This window comes from Cetorhinus maximus, chromosome 18, assembly GCF_964194155.1.
Source record: "Cetorhinus maximus chromosome 18, sCetMax3.hap1.1, whole genome shotgun sequence".
Classification (NCBI taxonomy): domain Eukaryota; kingdom Metazoa; phylum Chordata; class Chondrichthyes; order Lamniformes; family Cetorhinidae; genus Cetorhinus; species Cetorhinus maximus.
In genome coordinates this window covers 28,409,137-28,428,205 of record NC_135896.1, presented here as the reverse complement: position 1 = coordinate 28,428,205, position 19,069 = coordinate 28,409,137, and the positions used below count along the sequence as shown (strand labels likewise).

General features: G+C 43.1%; 1 protein-coding gene across 5 annotated transcripts in view; it reads left to right on the top strand.

The window, feature by feature from the left end:
• The window catches only part of lrrc9 (leucine rich repeat containing 9), a 197,358-nt gene that overhangs the window by 46,581 nt on the left and 131,708 nt on the right, over nt 1-19,069 (top strand). For all 5 annotated transcript variants that reach the window (XR_013579440.1, XR_013579439.1, XM_078562277.1 and 2 more), the window contains exons 11-13: nt 4,163-4,380; nt 6,099-6,230; nt 18,855-19,034. Coding sequence is in view for 3 of the 5 variants with exons in the window: in XM_078562277.1 (XP_078418403.1) it covers nt 4,163-4,380; nt 6,099-6,230; nt 18,855-19,034 (530 nt within the window). In the remaining 2 variants the exon portion in view is untranslated. The remainder of the gene's footprint in view (nt 1-4,162; nt 4,381-6,098; nt 6,231-18,854; nt 19,035-19,069) is intronic.

Genomic DNA, 19,069 nt, shown 5'->3' with positions numbered 1-19,069 from the left:
TATAACCTGCTTGACACAAGTGTGGACAGCTGATTGGGAGACACCACACAGATCACCCACCGAGCCCTGGAAGGAGCCAGAGGCATAGAAGTGGAGGGCAACTGTGAGCTTCAGAGCCGCTGGCATAGGGTGTCCACCCATACAGTTAGGGGAGATCTCATCTGACAGATATAGTTAACTGTTTCCCTTGACAGAAGGAGCCTCCTTTGGCACTGCACCTCAGTCATTTTAAGGTAGCTGCTTCGTCGCCTGTATACCTTGGCAGCAGGATAGTGGCGTCTTCTGCGGCCCCTTCCACCTTGGACAACCTCTTGGCCCTGCGCCCCTTGTGCCTGCGTCTGGCCTCCCAAAGGTGGCTCCCCTGGAGGCTGATTGTCCACTCCTGGCCTCCTCATGATTCTATCCCTCCCTTCCTCCTCAGAGGAGCCGCCTCCAGTGGCGATGTCAGAACCCATACCCAGGCTAAATGGAGGCCTCCGGAAAGCTGCAGGCCCGATAAAGATAGCTGTCTGCAGACTGGTTTCAAAGTACACAAAAAGCTCTTGGAAATTGATGTGTACTGCTAACAATCACACAGGCAAGTTTAAAACACTTTCTGCATTAAATACTTCATGAAAAACATGAGTTCTCTGAGTCCACATATTCCGCCAGTGCATGAGTTTTAATAAAAAATCTCCTACTCGTCTGCCCATTGGGTCCCTGCGCCAAGCCAAAGTTCGCACGGGCGCCTCAAAATCGCCGACAATTGGCAAGTTAAGGGCCTTAATGAGGCCTTTAATTAATGGGCGCGCGTCCCGCTGCTGTGTGCGCCCGCTGACTGAAATATTGCGATGCTGCGCGCTGACGTCGGGACATTTTAAGCGCTGACATGCGGGCTCCGCCATCCACACGTCAGCCAGAAAATTCTGCCCATGCTTTTTCTATACTCATACTCTGTGTTACTAATAATTAAAATTCTTTAGTCATTTTCAACTTTTTTCTGGGGTCCTGGAGATATAACCAAGAACTTGCCACCTCTTTAACACTTTTGCAAAACTTTGCAATGATAAAAGCCAGGCTGTCTGGTTTAACAATCCCCCTGGAGACAGCTTTTAAAAGGAGATGAATTTTCCAGTGACTGCTAGAGAGGACCGAAGGACAAGATTTCACTTTTTAAGACTTTTATTGTAACAAACTAAAATCAACATAGATCCAACGTTAATTTACAGGCAACTAATACAACAAATTAAAGAAAAGGTACTTTTGCTTTAACTAACTAGTGCAATTTAAATATGCCTTGCAAAATCCTTTTTTGTGCCACGCTTCTGGCAAATAGGTAGTATTGAAGGAACAGTGCCTAAGTCACTTCCAGCCCTCCAGCAGAGGTTTATTTCTCCCTGCAAGGCCAGATAAAAACTTTAGTATCTCTTGAAGATTGTTCCACTCTGCCCAAGTTTTGGTTCTGGTATAGGGCAGAGTTGACATGTGTTAGGAAATAGAGTTAGCTTAAGTAAGTTATACTTGTATTTGTGGGTGTTAGGAATGAGTTTTAGCTTTAAAGTTTAAGTTTGATTTGTATGTCTGTATCTGTGTGTTAAGAAAGGTCAATTGGAGTTTTAGTTTCCCTTTAAAAGGCTGCTTGCATTTCTAATGAGATGTTTATGACCCATATAAAGTGAAAATAAACACACACGAGTAGGAAGAACAGTGCTGTTGCCCAGCAACAGTGGGCCAGATAGGCAGGTTCCTCCCACAGACACACACACAAGAAAGACAGCAGTTTTGTCTTGGAAGCTGTTTGAATTCAGTTGGTTTGAAGGCAGCTGTGAAGCAGAAGCACCCTAAAAGGGGACAGATAGCAAGTCTCAAGCTAAGAAAAACCCCAAAGCCCAGGGGAGTGGAAGAAGAGAAAGTCCAAAGAAGACCTTCTAGTTAAAGAAAGGACAGGAATCTGGGAAAAGGCCCTGTTGACTGAAGTTAAGAGTAAGGGGCAGAGAGAAAAGTTCCAAACGTCAGATTTAAAGTGAGAACAGCTTGCAAGAAGCAAGATGGTTCAAAGAGACAACTTGAAGGTCTGTAATTCTTTGCTATGGGCACGTGAAGCAGTGGTGTACTGTTAAGGCTGAGTTGGTGAGAGAGAGAGTGCATGGAAGACAGCTTGAATGCATGTGGTGACCCAGGAAAGAGGAACATCAGAAGGAGAGTTTGAAATCCTGGAGGTGAATCCTTGTGGAAGGTGTCTGAGCGAAAACGTCTGTTTGGGAGAAGATTCCAAGGTAAGGTCCTGGAGAGTGGAGATTGGAATCCCTCGTGTGAAGGATGGAATTCAGTGAAATTGGTTGGCTCATGGTGTGACAAGTATCTGGGGGAGTTGAGGAGAGATCCATAGAATCTGTTTGAGGTGGCAGCTGTCACTTGGTTTCAAAGTGTGTTTCTGACCGTGTATTTACTGTGAACATTAGAGTATAAGATAGCTTTTGTAACTTGTGTTATCCTTACAAATCTGTATATATCTGTAAAGGTATAGTTGTGGGTGAAGGAGTATTGCAATATAGTTCATCTTTTTTTGTTGAATAAATGTTTTATTCTTTTGTTAAAAGTTCATCAGCTGACTCCTATACCTCTGTTCAGTAGCTACTCTCCACGTATCTACACAAACAAAAATAAAAGTTAGGATCCATCAAGCTGGGTTCCACTCTGGGATCAGGCTTGTCTATGGGTAACCTCAGCTGTGGATCGTAACACATGCTATGCCTGCAAATTGATGTGGTCAATAGCACCCTAAACTACAGGGATGCCTGAAATCCTAGTGAAACCATGTGCTTGCTCCACCTGTTTCTCTATGGATAGGGAGAATAAAATTTATTGACTCCCTTACACAACAATGAATGGCAAAATTTAAGATGCAACATCTCCAGCTCCAGCCTAAAAATCAGACACATAAAAGTTGATTGCCATGGTGACTTCACAGTCACTGGCAATGCAGTCCTTGCCCTGCCTTGAGATTGCAGTTATGGCCTCCAGATGTTGGTGGATGTCACTGAGGATGTCCTTACTGAGCACAAATATCTCATGTGTTTTTCTTTGTTGAAGTCCATGTCAGAGAATTGCTCCCTGAACACCCTGAGTGGATATGGTCTCCTGCTGAGAATGCTTTCCTCTCCCCATTTAGTCCAGCGGCCCTGTTCTCTGCTCTGTGTGTACTCTGCTCGTTCTCCAATTCATGCTGTATTCCAAGGGGAATGCCTACTTGTGTATCCATGCCTAGGAGCAACTGAATTGTGCAGAAGCCTGAAGTGAGCAAAAAACTTTTTCAGCACCTGTCACATCACTCCCTGTAGACTTTTGTAACTTTAAACAAATATGTAAAGCACAAATATGTAGAATCATAGCAACAGCTAGAAGAAATTAACTAGAAATTAACTTTTAAGTGGTTAACGATCCTGTTAAATATTGCTGGTGGCAGGAGGGGTTATTTCTGCTTGCTGAACATTTATTTGGCTGTGTAAGGTTTAGAGAGAGTTGAAGCGTTGCTCTCCAAAATAGCACCATTGACACCAAGTCAGTATCGCATGCTGAGTGAAAGCATTATCTGCCTGCTCTGTATACTTCCAGTAGTCATTCACTGTACATGTTAAATCCCTCACTGTATGGCATCCAGAGCAAGTCACCTCAAAAGTGTGCATGCATGCCATGAATACCATTTTGGGACTCTAAGGTCTCTTGGGGCACCGAAAAATGGGGAAAAAAACAGTACCAATTTCTCACCTTTTGTATATTTCAAGTATGTTGGCTGTTTAAGTATTGTACATTGTTTCTTGTTGACTGTAGACCAGAAGTTCACTGTTTTGGTTGAAGTTGTATACTGTTTTGGTTGAAGTTGTATACTGTCTTTCTATAGCACAGAATATTTTATTGGCATTCATCAGACATAGCGGTCGTAGGTAACGAATTGGTAATTGACCTAATACTGATAATGCTCTGAAACAAATTATTGGTCCACATTCTCTATTGTTTGGAGTGTTTTCTGAGGGTATACTCAATAAGACCCAGCTGTCTTCAATGACTTATGAAAGTAGCACATTCACCCTTTTAGAATGCAATCTTGCAAAACAAATGACTAAGATTAAAGATTTTGACAATAGGTGTGATAATAGTTAACAAACCAATTTTCTTGAAACAGCTAGAATCTGAATTGACAATACTGCATTTGAGCAAAAGGCAAAATCCCCTATTGACCGTTCTGAATGGGTTGAAGAATAAAGACGGGATCGAAGGAATGCATAGCAGTAGCAGTTCAGTAAAGAACAGCACAGAATATTTAAATGCAGAACAGAAAATGTGTCAAAAACTGGATGCTCTGAAAGAAAGACTAATATTTTGGAACAACAGGCTGGATGAGTGAGTAAATTAGCTTGTGATATGCCTTGCATTATAGTACCAAAGCTGCTTAATTTCTAAAATAATGTCTTTATGAAGTAAGTCTTTATGCTTTTTACTTTTGCAGGAAATGTTATGAATTTGACATTGTGCCATTTCAATAAGAACAGCATGTTATCCAAATCTGTTACAGAAAGAAACAACTTGCATGTAGCGCCCTTCATATCCTTCCCAAAGTACTGCATTGTCAGTGAGCTGATTTAGAAGAATAGTCTTGTTTGTAAACAAATACGACAGCCCATTTGTGCGCAATATTGTCATATTAATGTCCTAATCTGTCCTGAAAGGTAAATGTTGGCTAGCAGATGAGGAAAACTTCCTTTCTTCTCTTTAAAGAGTGCTATTGCATCATTTTGCATTCCCCTGAACATACAAAGGGGCGCTCATCAGGAACATGGCATTAAACTCCCTCAGTACTGCATGAAGTATTCCCTAGATTGTCCAGAAGTGGCACTTGATCCAGTGCCCTTTTGACTCTAATGCATGAATGGTATTGTTGGTCCAAATTGGCACTAAACCAATATTAAATGGTATACAAACAGCTGCTTAGAAGTGCAGAGCATGTCACTGAAGTGTTTCATCTTGTACTCATCAAGACAAACGCAAGAATGCTGAATTTCAAATGATCACAGCAATTTATACAACAGGAAAAATGAGTGCTGATTGGCCGACAACTTAACTCTGATTGGCCAGGCCGTTGCCATGGAGAAAGCCATGGGGAACCATATGCTCCCCGAATAATTTTTAAAAAGGCACAAGACTCGAACATATTCCTTTTGTTTGCAGAGAATCAGTCTTTGCATATGAATGTATGTCGCTTCTAGCAAGTGTAAATGAGTCAAGTTACAAGATTGGCTGATTATCTCAAATGGTTGTTAGTGTTGCTATTAGTGCACTCAGGATTGTTCAAAAATCAGCCAAACATCACCTCCCATTGCATATCTTTTCACTAGAACCTAGCTTTCTCACCTGACTATATCTTCTAACCTAATTTCACTGAGCATCACTTAGCTAATTAGATTTAACCTCCCCGTCTTCCTTGTATACTCCTGCCTCATTCTCCTTGTATCCCCACTACCTGTCTTCAACCCACACCTACTGCCCTCCCTTTCTTGCCCTTCCCTTATCCTTCCTCCACCCTCCCATCTCACTTGTTGGTCAAATTTAATTATCTCCTGCTGCCTTAACCATACTTTACCGAAATACTGTACTTAAACTTGACTCACTGTGAGCAGTTTGGTAGATCAATTAGCATATTTTATAAATATTTTGGGGAGTACGGCAATGGGATTGATTTGAAACTGTCATGGCAGCTGTGTGATTCAGAATTAAGTTTAATCAAATGATTGTGTGATTAATCATGGTTAATTGGAAGTGACAGTACATAAATAGTTCTGGGATCTGAGTTGAAGGGACAATGATCTCTGCATCTGCTTTCTGATCCAGCAATCCTAGTGGTTGAATGAACCCAGCAACATTATCGTGTTGCATTCACACGAGCACAAAATTTTAATAATACAGAATGGCATGAAACATGTATTCTCAACAGTGTGAGAACATGCAAAAATACATAAGATAATGTGCTAACCTAATATTTTGTTGTCTCTACTGTTAACATATTAAATGCAAATATTAATTTTGTCATACTGAAATAAAATTCCATTCTGTCTTTTTTACAGAACTGAAGCAAGGTATCAGACTGAAGTAACGCCAATAACTGAATTTTTTAATTTGAGTGTTCTATTTCTGTTAATTGAACTGGAAACCGTGGGAAATATTCGCTTTGAGGAAGGCACATCCTCTGATGTATGGTATGGTGATAACTACAAAATTCTTAGCAAAAGCCTTGTATTACTTAATAATGAAATTTCAAATATCATTTGGAGCAATAGCAACTAAAATGAATCATTCTTAAATTCTTGCAACTTGAGGTAGATACACTTTTCCTAGCTAAAGTTGTATATATTTTACCAGATCGCCTAGAATGACAGCAATCATTTGATCTTTAGTAGATAATGATTTGCACTTATAATGCCATCTAGTGAATTTCCTATATAGCATTGCTCATACTTAGTGATAGGTTTTCTAATGATATGAGCTTTATACCTCACAGTGTAGTATTGTTTGCAAAAAAAAAGACAATTAAAATGAGCACTGGAGGTATTCATGTTCAGAGCTAACCGAGCACTGAATATGGCCACTTTTAATTAAACAATGGAGGCAAAGTTGTCAGACTTGGAAAACAGGCATGGGGATTGTAATGTGTAATTAACCTGTACCTGTTGCTTTGGATGGCATGAGGTGTCAGCTGTGGCTCAGTTCATAGCACCCTCGCCTTTGAATCAGAGGGTTGTGGGTTCATGTCCCACTCCCGGAAAACCAAGAACTGTGATTGTACTCGAAAGAGTTGCAATCTGTGACTGTTGATAACTCGAAAGAGTTTGCTTTGGATGGCATGCTGCCTGCTAATTTGCAGGATTCTTGCCCAGCTAAATGAGTTGCTGAATAGCAGCACATCTAAGCTGAGGTGCAGGTTCATGTGAGGTGGCACCATTTAAAGCTAGCCTGCACTACTTAAACAAAGCCTGCATTCTTGCTGAGTGGTTTGTGGAAGAGAATCTGAGCAGGACAAAATCAATTATAGTGAAGAAGGCAAGAGCACCTGCTCCAAGGTTCTCTAATGCTGGAGGTTATGGCGGAGGAGGTGAAGAGGAGGAGATATAATATAATTTATCCATGATAGACCAGGAAACCCGCCTGGCAAACTTTGCAATGGCAGTTGGCCAGATAGTCATGGTGATCAATGCAGGAGTCTGGAGCCAAGGACCTGAATGCAGTGTCACAAAAAGTGCAATGACCCCACACGTGTGGGTCAAGGTCAGTGAACGTATCTTTAAATGCCAGATTCAATTGAAATATTTAAAAGGGAATTGGATTGCTATCTGGAAAGAGAGAATATGCAAGGTTTCAGGTTTAAGGCAGGGGAGTGGGACTAGGTAGAATGGTCTTTCAGAGAGTCAGTGCAGACTGAATGGGCCGAATGGCCTCCTACTGCACTGTAAAGATTTTGTAATTGTGTGACATCCAACCTACTGAACCACTATTCTCACACTGCTCGATGCAGCACAACCCCGATACTCACCTACTGACAATCTCCAACAATTAGGACTTGTACCAAATATGAGCTTCACCTCATTCATCATCACACAATTCTGACACTGCTACAAGCTTGAAACCCACATCTCTCAGCTTTCACACACCTCCCAACTGTTCAACCAGGACAGCCGAATCACCCAAGTAGTAGGGACCACACTCACTGACACATTTCACCCACCCCATCACCCCCCATTTCTCTCCCTGTCTCTCTCTCTCTCTCTCTCTCTGGGCGGAATCATCCCAGATTTGCACTAAGCACAGTGTAAAACAATGTTTCACCTGCTGGCCGCAGTGGCGGCTTTTCACGCTATATCGTCCCAAACCCACTGCATTAATTATGCATTCCCGGGAAACTTCCTGTTTCAATGGTGGGCGGGCTCTGATTCAACTACCACACCGTCACCTCGCCACTTCATCACACCAGGCACCACATTAAAGTACCGCCATGCTCAGTGCTTCCAGCCCAGGACTGCAACAAGAATACATGGCCCTGAAAGACAAGAAGACTGCAGCCCTCGAGTGCCTTTTGGATGCTGTGGAGGCCCGCTGAGATGTCCTCTACCCCCACTCTGGCTGCAGGAGGGGCAGCTCCATCACTACTCCAGCTTCGTAGGCGATGGCACTGATCACCACTGCCAATGTTGCACAAAAGCGGTTGACCTTCCAATGTAGATAGAGGATGAATGATCTCATCCATGCAGCCAGGGATCACTCTAAACTTACACACTCAAGCCCATCACACATTCACTGGCATCTCACTCACTGCCAGTTGAAGGGATATCGCCACCCATTCTCACACACATACCCTCACATGCCCATCTGGCTTCATCTCCTCTGGAGACTGTCTCCTCCTCCCTCACCATCTTGAGGCCACTTGCACAGATCAACATGTGCCCCCATACACAACCTGGGATACCCTCCTTCCCCAGTACAGCCTTCTTCCTGCAGCCTCTTCCCTTGCCTGATGCCACTTCTCCCCCTTCCCAAAGCAAGACCTTGCCCTGCAGCTGTTGAAAAGCCACCCACATCTGGCTGATCTGGTAGGTACGTACCTACCTGTGAGCCCCCTAAAAGTGATGTAGTGCTCTCTGTGAAGCCTGGCGCTGATGACTGCGATTGCCAACCGAAACAAGGTAGGCAAACAAACCTTGAAATCCCAAGTGAAGTGCAGTCTGCCAAGTGCATGCCTTATATATGTTGACGATCCGGTGGGGGCGGGGGATGAGTCCGGCGGGCTGGTATTATAATGATATGCAGATGTATTACAATGAAGTTCCCGATGTCCGATGGCGGCAAATGTGGCCAGCCATCGGCGGGCTGAGTGGACGATTGCAAACTGATTTCATGAAGTCGTGAAACCAATTTTTGGCGTTCTCGCCATTTTGCCACTCGTGCCACCGAACACGACCAATGCCAGCGGGCAGGGACAATCCCGGCCTCTGTCTCTCTCTCTCTCTCTCTCTCTCTCTCTCTCTCTCTCTATAGCTGGAGACAGCAGCAACTAAGCAGAAGGGGAGAGGCACAAATGCATGCCTGTACCCAAATGGAGGACACAATAGTCACCATCAATGGAGCAGCCATTGCTGAGCTTGTGGCCAGCAGTGATTCTGAAACAATCGAAGATGACAGTACCCTCATACCTAATTCTCCTCCTTCCATCCTAATTCCTCCTCATCCCACAATCTCTTCTGATTTCAAACTGCAGATATTTCACTCCACCTCCCTTCACCACAACCTTTAGATGTGAGCTTCGAGGTGGGATCTGCACATCGTAAGATACCAAACATGAGTGGTCTTCAGCCAGCGAGTGGAACAAAGTTGGTGCAGGTGCCAGCAAGGCCATTCAGGAGTTCTGAGAACTCAGCTGAGCATTTCAATGAGGCTTGTAATGCCTGGTGCATTGGCATGCCTGGCAGAAAGCCTTCGTGCAATGTGAAGAAGCATGGAGGAGTCTGGCACCAAATTGACACAGGGCTTTGTGCAGAGCTTGGAGCCCATTCTTTCCATTGTGGAGGTGGTGGTCAACTCTAGCACAACTAATTCCAAAAGGTATGCTAGTGTCCACAGGATTTAGCCTTTGCTTAATCTAGCTTCTCACATCTTCATTTTGTACATTTGTTGACCCAACCATGATGTAGCATCTAATAAAAACAAAAAGCTAAAAGCTACTGCGGATGCTGGAAATCCAAAACAAAAACAGAATTACCTGGAAAAACTCAGCAGGTCTGGCAGCATCGGTGGAAAAGAAATCATTTAACCTTTCGAGCCTTCATGGCCCTTCGGCAGAACTGAAGCATAGTTAGGAGAGGGGTGAAATATAAGCTGGTTTAAGGTGGGGGGCGGCGGGGGGGGGAGAGAGAAGTTGAGGGTGTGGTGATTGTGGAGATAAGCAAGCAGTGATAGGAGCAGATAATCAAAAGATGTCACAGACAAAAGGATCAAAGAGGTGTTGAAGGTGGTGATATTTGTCTAAGAAAAGTGCTAATTAAGAATGGAAGACAGGACACTCAAAGTACAGCTCTAGTGGGGGTGGGGTGGGGTGGAAAAGACTAACAAGGTTTTAGTTTTAGATTTAAAAATAATGGAAATAGGTGGGGAAAGAAGAATCTATATAAATTATTGAAAAAAAGGTTGGGGGGGGGGGTGAGAAACGGGGTGGGGATGGGGGGAGGGGGAGTTTAAGATCTAAAGTTGTTGAATTCAATATTCAGCCCGGAAGGCTGTAAAGTGCCTAGTCGGAAGATGAGGTGCTGTTCCTCCAGTTTGCGTTGGGCTTCACTGGAACAATGCAGCAAGCCAAGGACAGACATGTGGGCAAGAGAACAGGGTGGAGTGTTAAAATGGCAAGCGACAGGGAGGTTTGGGTCTTTCTTGCGTACAGACCGCAGGTGTTCTGCAAAACGGTCGCCCGGTTTGCGTTTGGCCTCTCGAGACCAAACGCAAACCGGGCGACCGTTTTGCAGAACACCTGCGGTCTGTCCGCAAGAAAGACCCAAACCTCCCTGTCGCTTGCCATTTTAACACTCCACCCTGTTCTCTTGCCCACATGTCAGTCCTTGGCTTGCTGCATTGTTCCAGTGAAGCCCAGCGCAAACTGGAGGAACAGCACCTCATCTTCCGACTAGGCACTTTACAGCCTTCCGGGCTGAATATTGAATTCAACAACTTTAGATCTTAAACTCCCCCTCCCCCCATCCCCACCCCGTTTCTCCCCCCTCCCCTTTTTTTTCAATAATTTATATAGATTCTTTTTTCCCTACCTATTTCCATTATTTTTAAATCTAAAACTAAAACCTTGTTACGTCTTTTCCACCCCACCCCACCCCCACTAGAGCTGTACTTTGAGTGTCCTGTCTTCCATTCTTAATTAGCACTTTTCTTAGACAAATATCACCACCTTCAACACCTCTTTGATCCTTTTGTCTGTGACATCTTTTGATTATCTGCTCCTATCACTGCTTGCTCATCTCCACAATCACCACACCCTCAACTTCTCTCTCCCCCCCCGCCCCCCCCACCTTAAACCAGCTTATATTTCACCCCTCTCCTAACTATGCTTCAGTTCTGCCGAAGGGCCGTGAAGGCTCGAAAGGTTAACTGATTTCTTTTCCACCGATGCTGCCAGACCTGCTGAGTTTTTCCAGGTAATTCTGTTTTTGTTTATGATGTAGCATCTGATGGCTGATGTCACAGTTTCCATTGCAGCCTAAGTAGAAGCTAGCAAATGTTCAGGTGTTGCAAAGGAAGCTCAATTTTTGTAAGGCAAGGTTGAATTACTACCATGGAAGGTCGTACTGCTTTGTGCAAGTTGAGATTGCTGTCATGACAGCTGCAGATGCAAGTGTTCAAAGGGATTGAAGTGCATCACAGCAGTCCAGAGCTGTCCTTCAATATATTGCTAGGATTGCTGAGCCATTGCCCTGAGGGAGTGGTAATAGCTCTCAGGAGCTTGAACCCGCTGCCCTATCTCTCTCAGCAACAATATTTGTCCACCCTCCTGTGCCCTTGCTGTTACCTGTCAGCCAGACACCCCAGATTGCTGCCACCCCTGCTGAGATAGGATAGTATGAAGTCAGGACTTCTAAGTCAGGGCTGCTGAATGTTGTTCCAGAAGGCCATCTGCAATCCCCCTCACTGAAACTCAGTAGCTGACGATAACCATGCTGCAGCCACTGGGGTAGCACTGCATAGGAGCACTAGGGCAAGGACAAGCAACTAGAAAATAGGCACTATGACAATAAACAAGGGTGATTAGTTGACTTTTAGATGCAATGTGGCATGGTTTGCTTTGGAATGTTTATTTTGCGTTACCTTTTATTTTTGCATTTTGGCCAAGCAGACACCGTATTGGTCAGTGAAAGAGGGGAGATAAGCTGTGGGACTGTTGGTGAATGCGGAATTACAGTTGTGTTCATTGGTATAGCAGTCAAATGAGGTGGTCACAGACAGCCTGGGCAGAAAGGAGCTGTATTGGTTGCCTCTACCCTTTTGCTTCCACCTCCTCTTCACCTTCTTCTTCCTCTTCCTCCTCAACTAGTCATTGTCTAGCTATTGGCAAGGGCTGTGCCCTTGTAATGCTGCAATTGTGCAGCATGCAGGTGACCACCACAAATCTTGACCTGCATTTTGCCAAGTACTACAGGGCACCTCCAGAGTGGTTCAGGCAGTGGAAATGTTGTTACAGCACCACAATTCCGGCTCTATCACATTTCAAGTAGCAGCATGGCTTTCATTGTATGCATACTGCCCATGTGTCTTTGGGTTGTGCATCCAAGTCATGAACCATGTCACCAGAAAGATGGCCTATGCCTCCCAGTAGCCATACACTGGTTTGGTGTGGTGGCTTAATTGCAGATGACATAGAAGATTGCTGTAGAATGAAGGCATCATGACTGTGCCCCCAATACTGGGCACTGACCTGCATATAATACACTGTGTACAGTCACACACCAGCCGGACTTTGAGGGAGCAGAATCTCTTTTGATTGTGGTACATCTCAGAGTTGACATGCAGCACCCACGAAGTGATGTGTGCAGTCAGTGGCACTTTGTACCATGGGGTGGCCTGCAATCCTCACAAAGCTGTGTGCTCACTCTGCCTGCTTGTCTCTGGCAAGAGAGAATGAAATGTGTTCAGCTCTCTTGGAATACAGAACTTCAGTGATCATCCTTAGTTGACACTGGGCGATAAACTGCACGATGTTACAATATCACCTGCTCCAGCCAGTAAGCAACCCAACAGATATAAACGTTTGTGGCCATGATCACCTTCACAGCCAGTGGCAATGCTGTTCTTGCCCTGCTTTGAGGTTGTAGTTGTGGCTGCAGCAGGTGGCAGATTTTAGTGAGGATGTCCTTAGTGAAACGCAAGCATCCAACACACTATTCATTGCTGAGATTCAGGTTGGGAAATTGCTCCCTGAACATCCTGAGTGGATATTGTCTCTTCTGTGAGCACTGCTCAGGTTCCTCTCTCTTCCAGCAGCTTGTCTGGCTCTGTATCACCTCTGCACCTTCTTCCCATCATGCTGTAGTCCAAAGGGAATGCATACTATTGCATCCAAGTGGTTTGTGCAGAATCCTTGAAGCCAGGACAAAGAAGTTCAATACACATCACACCACTGTCAATTTGTAGGTGCTGCATGTCAATTCTGAGATGTACCTCAGCCAAAAGGGTACCTGCTACCTCAAAGTCTAGCTGATGTGTGACTGTATGCAGTGTATCATGCAGGTCAGTGCCCAGTATCCTGGCCATAGTCATGGTGCTTTCATTCTGCAGCAATCTTCAATGTCATCTGCAATTAAGCTGCACCATTTGTTGTAGACTTCAGCAAGTTTAAAGAATGCTAAATACTGCTAAACACCTCTACAATTGCAGCAACAGCCTGCAGAAATCAATCAGCAACTAACTTGAAAGTAATTGATCATCCCCTTAAGTAATACACTGTGGTGGAGGATCCTTCCTGCTGCTGAATGGACCAACAGAGATACTGTTCCTAACCTTATTTTAAGCTTCGTTGGAACAGTATAGCAAACCAAAGATGGGATGTCTGAACGGAAATGGGAGAAGGGAGTTAAAGTGGCAAGTCATTAGGAGATAGGATATCATTTATTGGAGCACAACACTGTCAGAGCTCTGAGTCCTTGTCAATCTTCTTTTTCCCTCTTTTTCTCTCTTACAGATTAAACATACTTCGTTTTTTGATTCAATATTAGGTTGACCCTATTTGACTCATGCAATATTTGCATTCTTCTGTTTTAATGTCTCTGCGTCATCTCACTGATGATATCTTACATTATTTAACAATTTTCTATTCAATGATAGCCTAAACAACATGCAAATGAACTCTGCGGTTGGCATATCTGTTGATTCTCCCTATCTCATCTCCTCCTTTTCTGTATTTTTTTCCAGCCTACTAAAATACATGTTTATTTTTGTATTGCTGAAAAAAGAGACATACTGTTGAAGCTTCTCATCTTGTACTCATCAGGACAGACATAAGAATGCCAAATTAAAAAAGGAGCAACAATTTATAATGCATGAAAAAAGCATGCTGATTGGTTGGCAAGCCAACTCTAGTTGAGTCATTGTCAGATTTGACTTGCCAACTAAATAGCGCCCTTTTTCGATGCAGTATAAATTGTTGCTCCCTAAGAAATTTGGCCGCCTTGTGTCTGTCTTGATAAGTGCAAGACACAAAGCTTCAACGGTATGTTTCTTTTTAAAGCAGTACTTAAGTTCTGCACTACCATGCAACTATTTATCTTTGTCTTCAGCTTTGAAATGTCTTCTTTCTTTACAGATGCTGACTGACATTCGTAATTGCAGCATATACATTTTTTATTGTAAAAATGACTAATGGTTCTCAGTCTACCTTAAATTTCATGGTGAGAATTTTTCCTATGGCGGGCTGCCTCAGGGAGATTGAAAAGTTTTAAAATCCATTCAATAAATGAAGTAAAAATATATTTAAACATGTCCCCTCATGTGACAGTGCCACATGAGCTGGGACATGTTTGTGACGTATGGAAAATTTATTTATTTATTTTATAAAACCTTCAGGAAACCTCATCCTGCCCGTGGATGAGGTTTCCTGAAAAATGCGACGGCCGACTGGGCTCTGCCAACCTTAAGGTTGGACATGCAGTGTTCTAAACTAGTTTAATTACTTTTTTAATGACCTTAATAGGCTGTTGACAGTTCGGGTGCGCACTGGAGGCGGCTGCGCACCCGCCTCCGGCGCGCACCCATCGAGTGAAATATCAAACTGACGCCCGATGACATTGGGACACACGCCCGACGTCATCGCGCATCGTTTTATGCATTGGCATGTCGGGCCCACCCCTGCACGCCGACGGCAATATTCTGCCCCTAATTATTCTGCCCCTAACAAAAAGTGCGTAGAGTTACTCTGTTTACTATTTATAACTTCACGAGCAACATCATTGCCTCCTGACCAAGAAAACTGATGCCCATCACAAAGAAGCTCTTGAATTGCTGTTGATGTTTACATACCTCTGATCCATGTTGCTTAACTCTTCATTTGCAAGTTTAGTGTTCATTGTTAAAACTTGAGGGAAAGTAAATTGGATAGCCCCCAAAACTAGGCTCCGGGATTGTGATGCACAATAACCCCATGCCAGTTCAATGCAATGCAGACTTTGTGCTATCTGTTGATTATAACAATTTTTGCGGGCAGCCAACACTAACGACGCTAACGGTGCCCAATATTGTCACTTTCCAGCATTACTTAAAGCTAGCCTGCACTTAAAGGGAAGGCACATTGTGGTTGTTGGAGGTGATGAGGTCATTGGGAAACGTATTGTGCAACCATCAAAATAACTGGCCATGGGAGGACATGTGCGCCAAAGTTTTCGAAGGCTGCATTGGGAGGTCTTGGTGGGTGAGACAGAAACACGATTAAAGGAGTTAATAGGGTAGATGGAGGATAGATATTTCCTCTACTGAGAGAGTCCAGAACAAGGCAGAAAAATCGTAAGCGAGGCCATTCAGTAGTGATGTAAGGATGCATTCCTTCCCAAAAATAATAGCTGAAATCAGGAATTCTCTTCTTGGAAAAGTGCTGAAGTTGGGGAATCATTTGAAAATGTCAAAACTGAGAATTATAGATTTTTATTAGGCAAGGATACCAAGGGTTATCAAAGCAATAAAAGTATATAGAATTAAGACATAAGTCAACCATTATTTGATTAAATGGCAAAACAGATTCGAGGAGCTGAATGGCTTAGTCCTGTTTCTGTCCCTTAGAAAGAGAGATGGTCCATATTCACAAGGATGGCAGGAGGCCCTCCACAATTTTAGCGACTATCTCTTAGTGAAGCACACATGTCTCAAACATTGGCTGTTTCTAAGACTCACTTTAAGGAGAAGTGGTTCCTGAACACCCCTAGGTGAAGATGCCTTCCTGCTGAGCCCTTCTCTCCCCCCGCCCCCTCTCTTTTGGCAGTTTGTAATCCTCTGCAAGGCTTCTGCTCATTCTCCCAGTTATGCTCCATTCCAAGAGGACGCCTGTTGGTGCACAGCTTTCTGGAAGCAATTAGTTTATGCAGAAGCCTTGACGTCAGCAGAAAGTACTTCATTACACGTCATACCACTCGATGTGGATTTCTAATACTTGAAACAACTTTGGAAAACACCAAAACGTCACAATTCTAGTAACAGCCAGAGGACAAAAATCAGCAATTAACCTGTAAATATTTTGTTACAGACAAGAGGAGTGTTAATTTAAACAGCCCTGAATTCTCCTCTTGCCACCTGTCCGTAAAGGGAAAGCTGTTTTTGGTTTGCTTTCCCTTTTATAAGTGATGGCGTATTCCCCAACCCCTCAGTTTTGGTGCAACCCCACAGCAAACTTGAGATAGGATGAACTCAAAAGGGTTAGTTTACTTGCATACGCCCAAAACGCAGGAGGGCTTTCACCGCGTAGTGCCCTGTGCACTCATACTGTAAATGAGGGATAGAGAAAAGAAAGATTTACAGGGCAAAGATCATAGAGAAAAGAATTATCGTTTCACGTGTTTCCAGAATCAAAGTCCAATGAGTCCTTCATGTCCTTCGTGGCAGCTGGAAAACCAATACTGTAAAAATCACTTTTCCAGTGGAGCTGCCTTCACACGAGGAGATAGGCATGCAAGAATGTTTCAGTCTTGTAGGCGATGGTACAGAAGTTCCAGCAGAAACAGTATAGATGGGGCCAGGTATTCAATCTGAACAGAACACCTTTTATGTGCTGCTGCTTGTAGATGGTAAAAAGGCAGACTGAGCTTTGCAATTCCACAAGGCAATATTACTGGTTCCACCAGCTAGAGGTTCATGTTACATGACTCCCACCTCCTCACAGTGTCTTTGGCAAAGGGTGTGTATCCCCTGTCTGGGTTCCCAAGCTGGTTAAATGTTCCAAACATTAAGGAAGGTTGCGGAGCCCTTTGTCCTAGCAGACGGTTGGCCAACCTGGCTTATGAAATGCAGATGGCCTTTGCGTAGTTCTCTTTGAATTTCGTCTCTTGCAGCCCTTAGGGGGTCTTCAGAGATAATGAGGTATTAGTTTCTTTGATAAAGCAAAATACTGCGGATGCTGGAAATCTGAAACACAAACAAAAATTGCTGGAAAAACTCAGCAGGTTTGACAGCATCTGTGGAGAGAAACAGTTAATGTTTCCAATCCAGATGACTCCTCTTCAGAACTAGAGAAGTAGAAATGTGGTTAAATATATACTGTATAAAGGGTTGGGACAGTTGAAGCTGGATAGAAGGCCAGTGATAGGTGGAGGCAAAGGAGAGATTGCAAAAGATGTCATAAACAAAAGATCGAAGGGCTGTAGATGGTGGTGATACTGGCTAAAAGAGGTGCTAATGGTGACATTAAGAGTAGAAAGCTGGATGAGCCAGTGACAGAAGGCCCTAGTGGGGGTGTGGTGGGGGAAGGGGACAGTGTGGGAGCAAGGATCAAAATAAGATAAAAGATGGGGATAAAACAATGAATAGAAATAGAAGAACACATTCAGTTCAATTTGTGAAAGAGGACCATGCAGAGAGAGAGGGCAGTGAGATTTGTGAAGCTGGACTGAAAGCATTAGAAAATATGAGACGAGTAACAAAGTGGCCCAGGACTGGATGGAGAAACTTTAGGTAAGATAAAAAGAGAGAACAAAAATGCATTAGTCCCAAGGCTGCGTGATGCACATGAGTCAATGCTAAAAAACTGGAACTTTGTTGTATTGTACCTGCACAGAGAAAGAAGCTATAGGAAGATGCTGAGTTAAGGAACCCCAAGGTAAAGCACACTGTTCATGAACTGGGTTCAAAAATATATCTCTGGCCACTGACAAAGGGTTAGACCTATGCAGAGGAAAATTATTGGAGGCAGTTTTAGCATAAGTAGGTTTTGTGATTATTTTTATTGTTAATTGAATTTTTGGATTTGTTGTCTTAACATCTCTAGACTGGTGCTGGCCACTGAAGTCACTTGAAATTTCCTTTGGACAATTTCTGTTAGCCTTTTGCTACTTACTGACTATTGGTAGCTTGCTTATTGACAGTTTTATTTGTAACTTTGCGATTTATCACAAATAGTCTAACGACTTGTTCAATTTTATTAAAGGTATTAACCAAGATTTGTAATTTGTTGCTTCTTTCGTTTGAGGCAACCAAGATTTTTTAACCCTATGAACACTCACCATTTTGACATTCCCATGTTTATGCATTGCTGTCAGTGCTGTGCTAGTGTCCCCGGCTCTGGGCGTACAGAGTTCACACAGAATAAACTTAGATTTCAACATGAAGGCTCAATTTTAAAAAAGAGAGTTTCTATCCAGCAGCTGGTCCTCATGAAGCTCTTTTTCTGGTGCCCCCGCTAGCTTTGTGAGACTTGCCTTTCAGTAGATGGTAGCCGTAGTATTACATGAAGCAGAATATTAAAACAGCTTTTAAGTGCCAGTCATGCATAACATAGAGGACATTTATTTATATTAATAGATGCATGTATAATTTATTTAAAGAATGCACAGGCGAAATGCTAATTTCTTTAAATAGAATTTTTCAATTTCAAGATTTCCAAGGAAGAATTATTTTCCTGTATTTGAATTTTAGAATTAAAACTGTTCTACAAAAGAAGTCTATGGCATACTGATGGTTTATTTTTAATTTATTTTATGATAGCACAGGTTTAAAAAGTATGTTTTCCATTCTGTATGAGTAAATTTCAACAAATGTGTGATTTCTTCAAGACATAAACAAATGTAATCTCCTTCCCTTGACAGGTTCACTTCCTGCCATGATGTAATCTTATCTCGATTCTGTGCTTGGGACTTCAAAAAACTTGGAGTGACAGGGCTAAAAATAAATCGCATAGTCAGAGTTCACAATCGAATGCTAAGGCTGAAATATGAGGATAAGATCCAATCTGTTTTGAGCAAAGAAGGATCAACATATAAATCAGAGTGAGTTACTGTAATTCCAAGATTTTCCCTGAGTA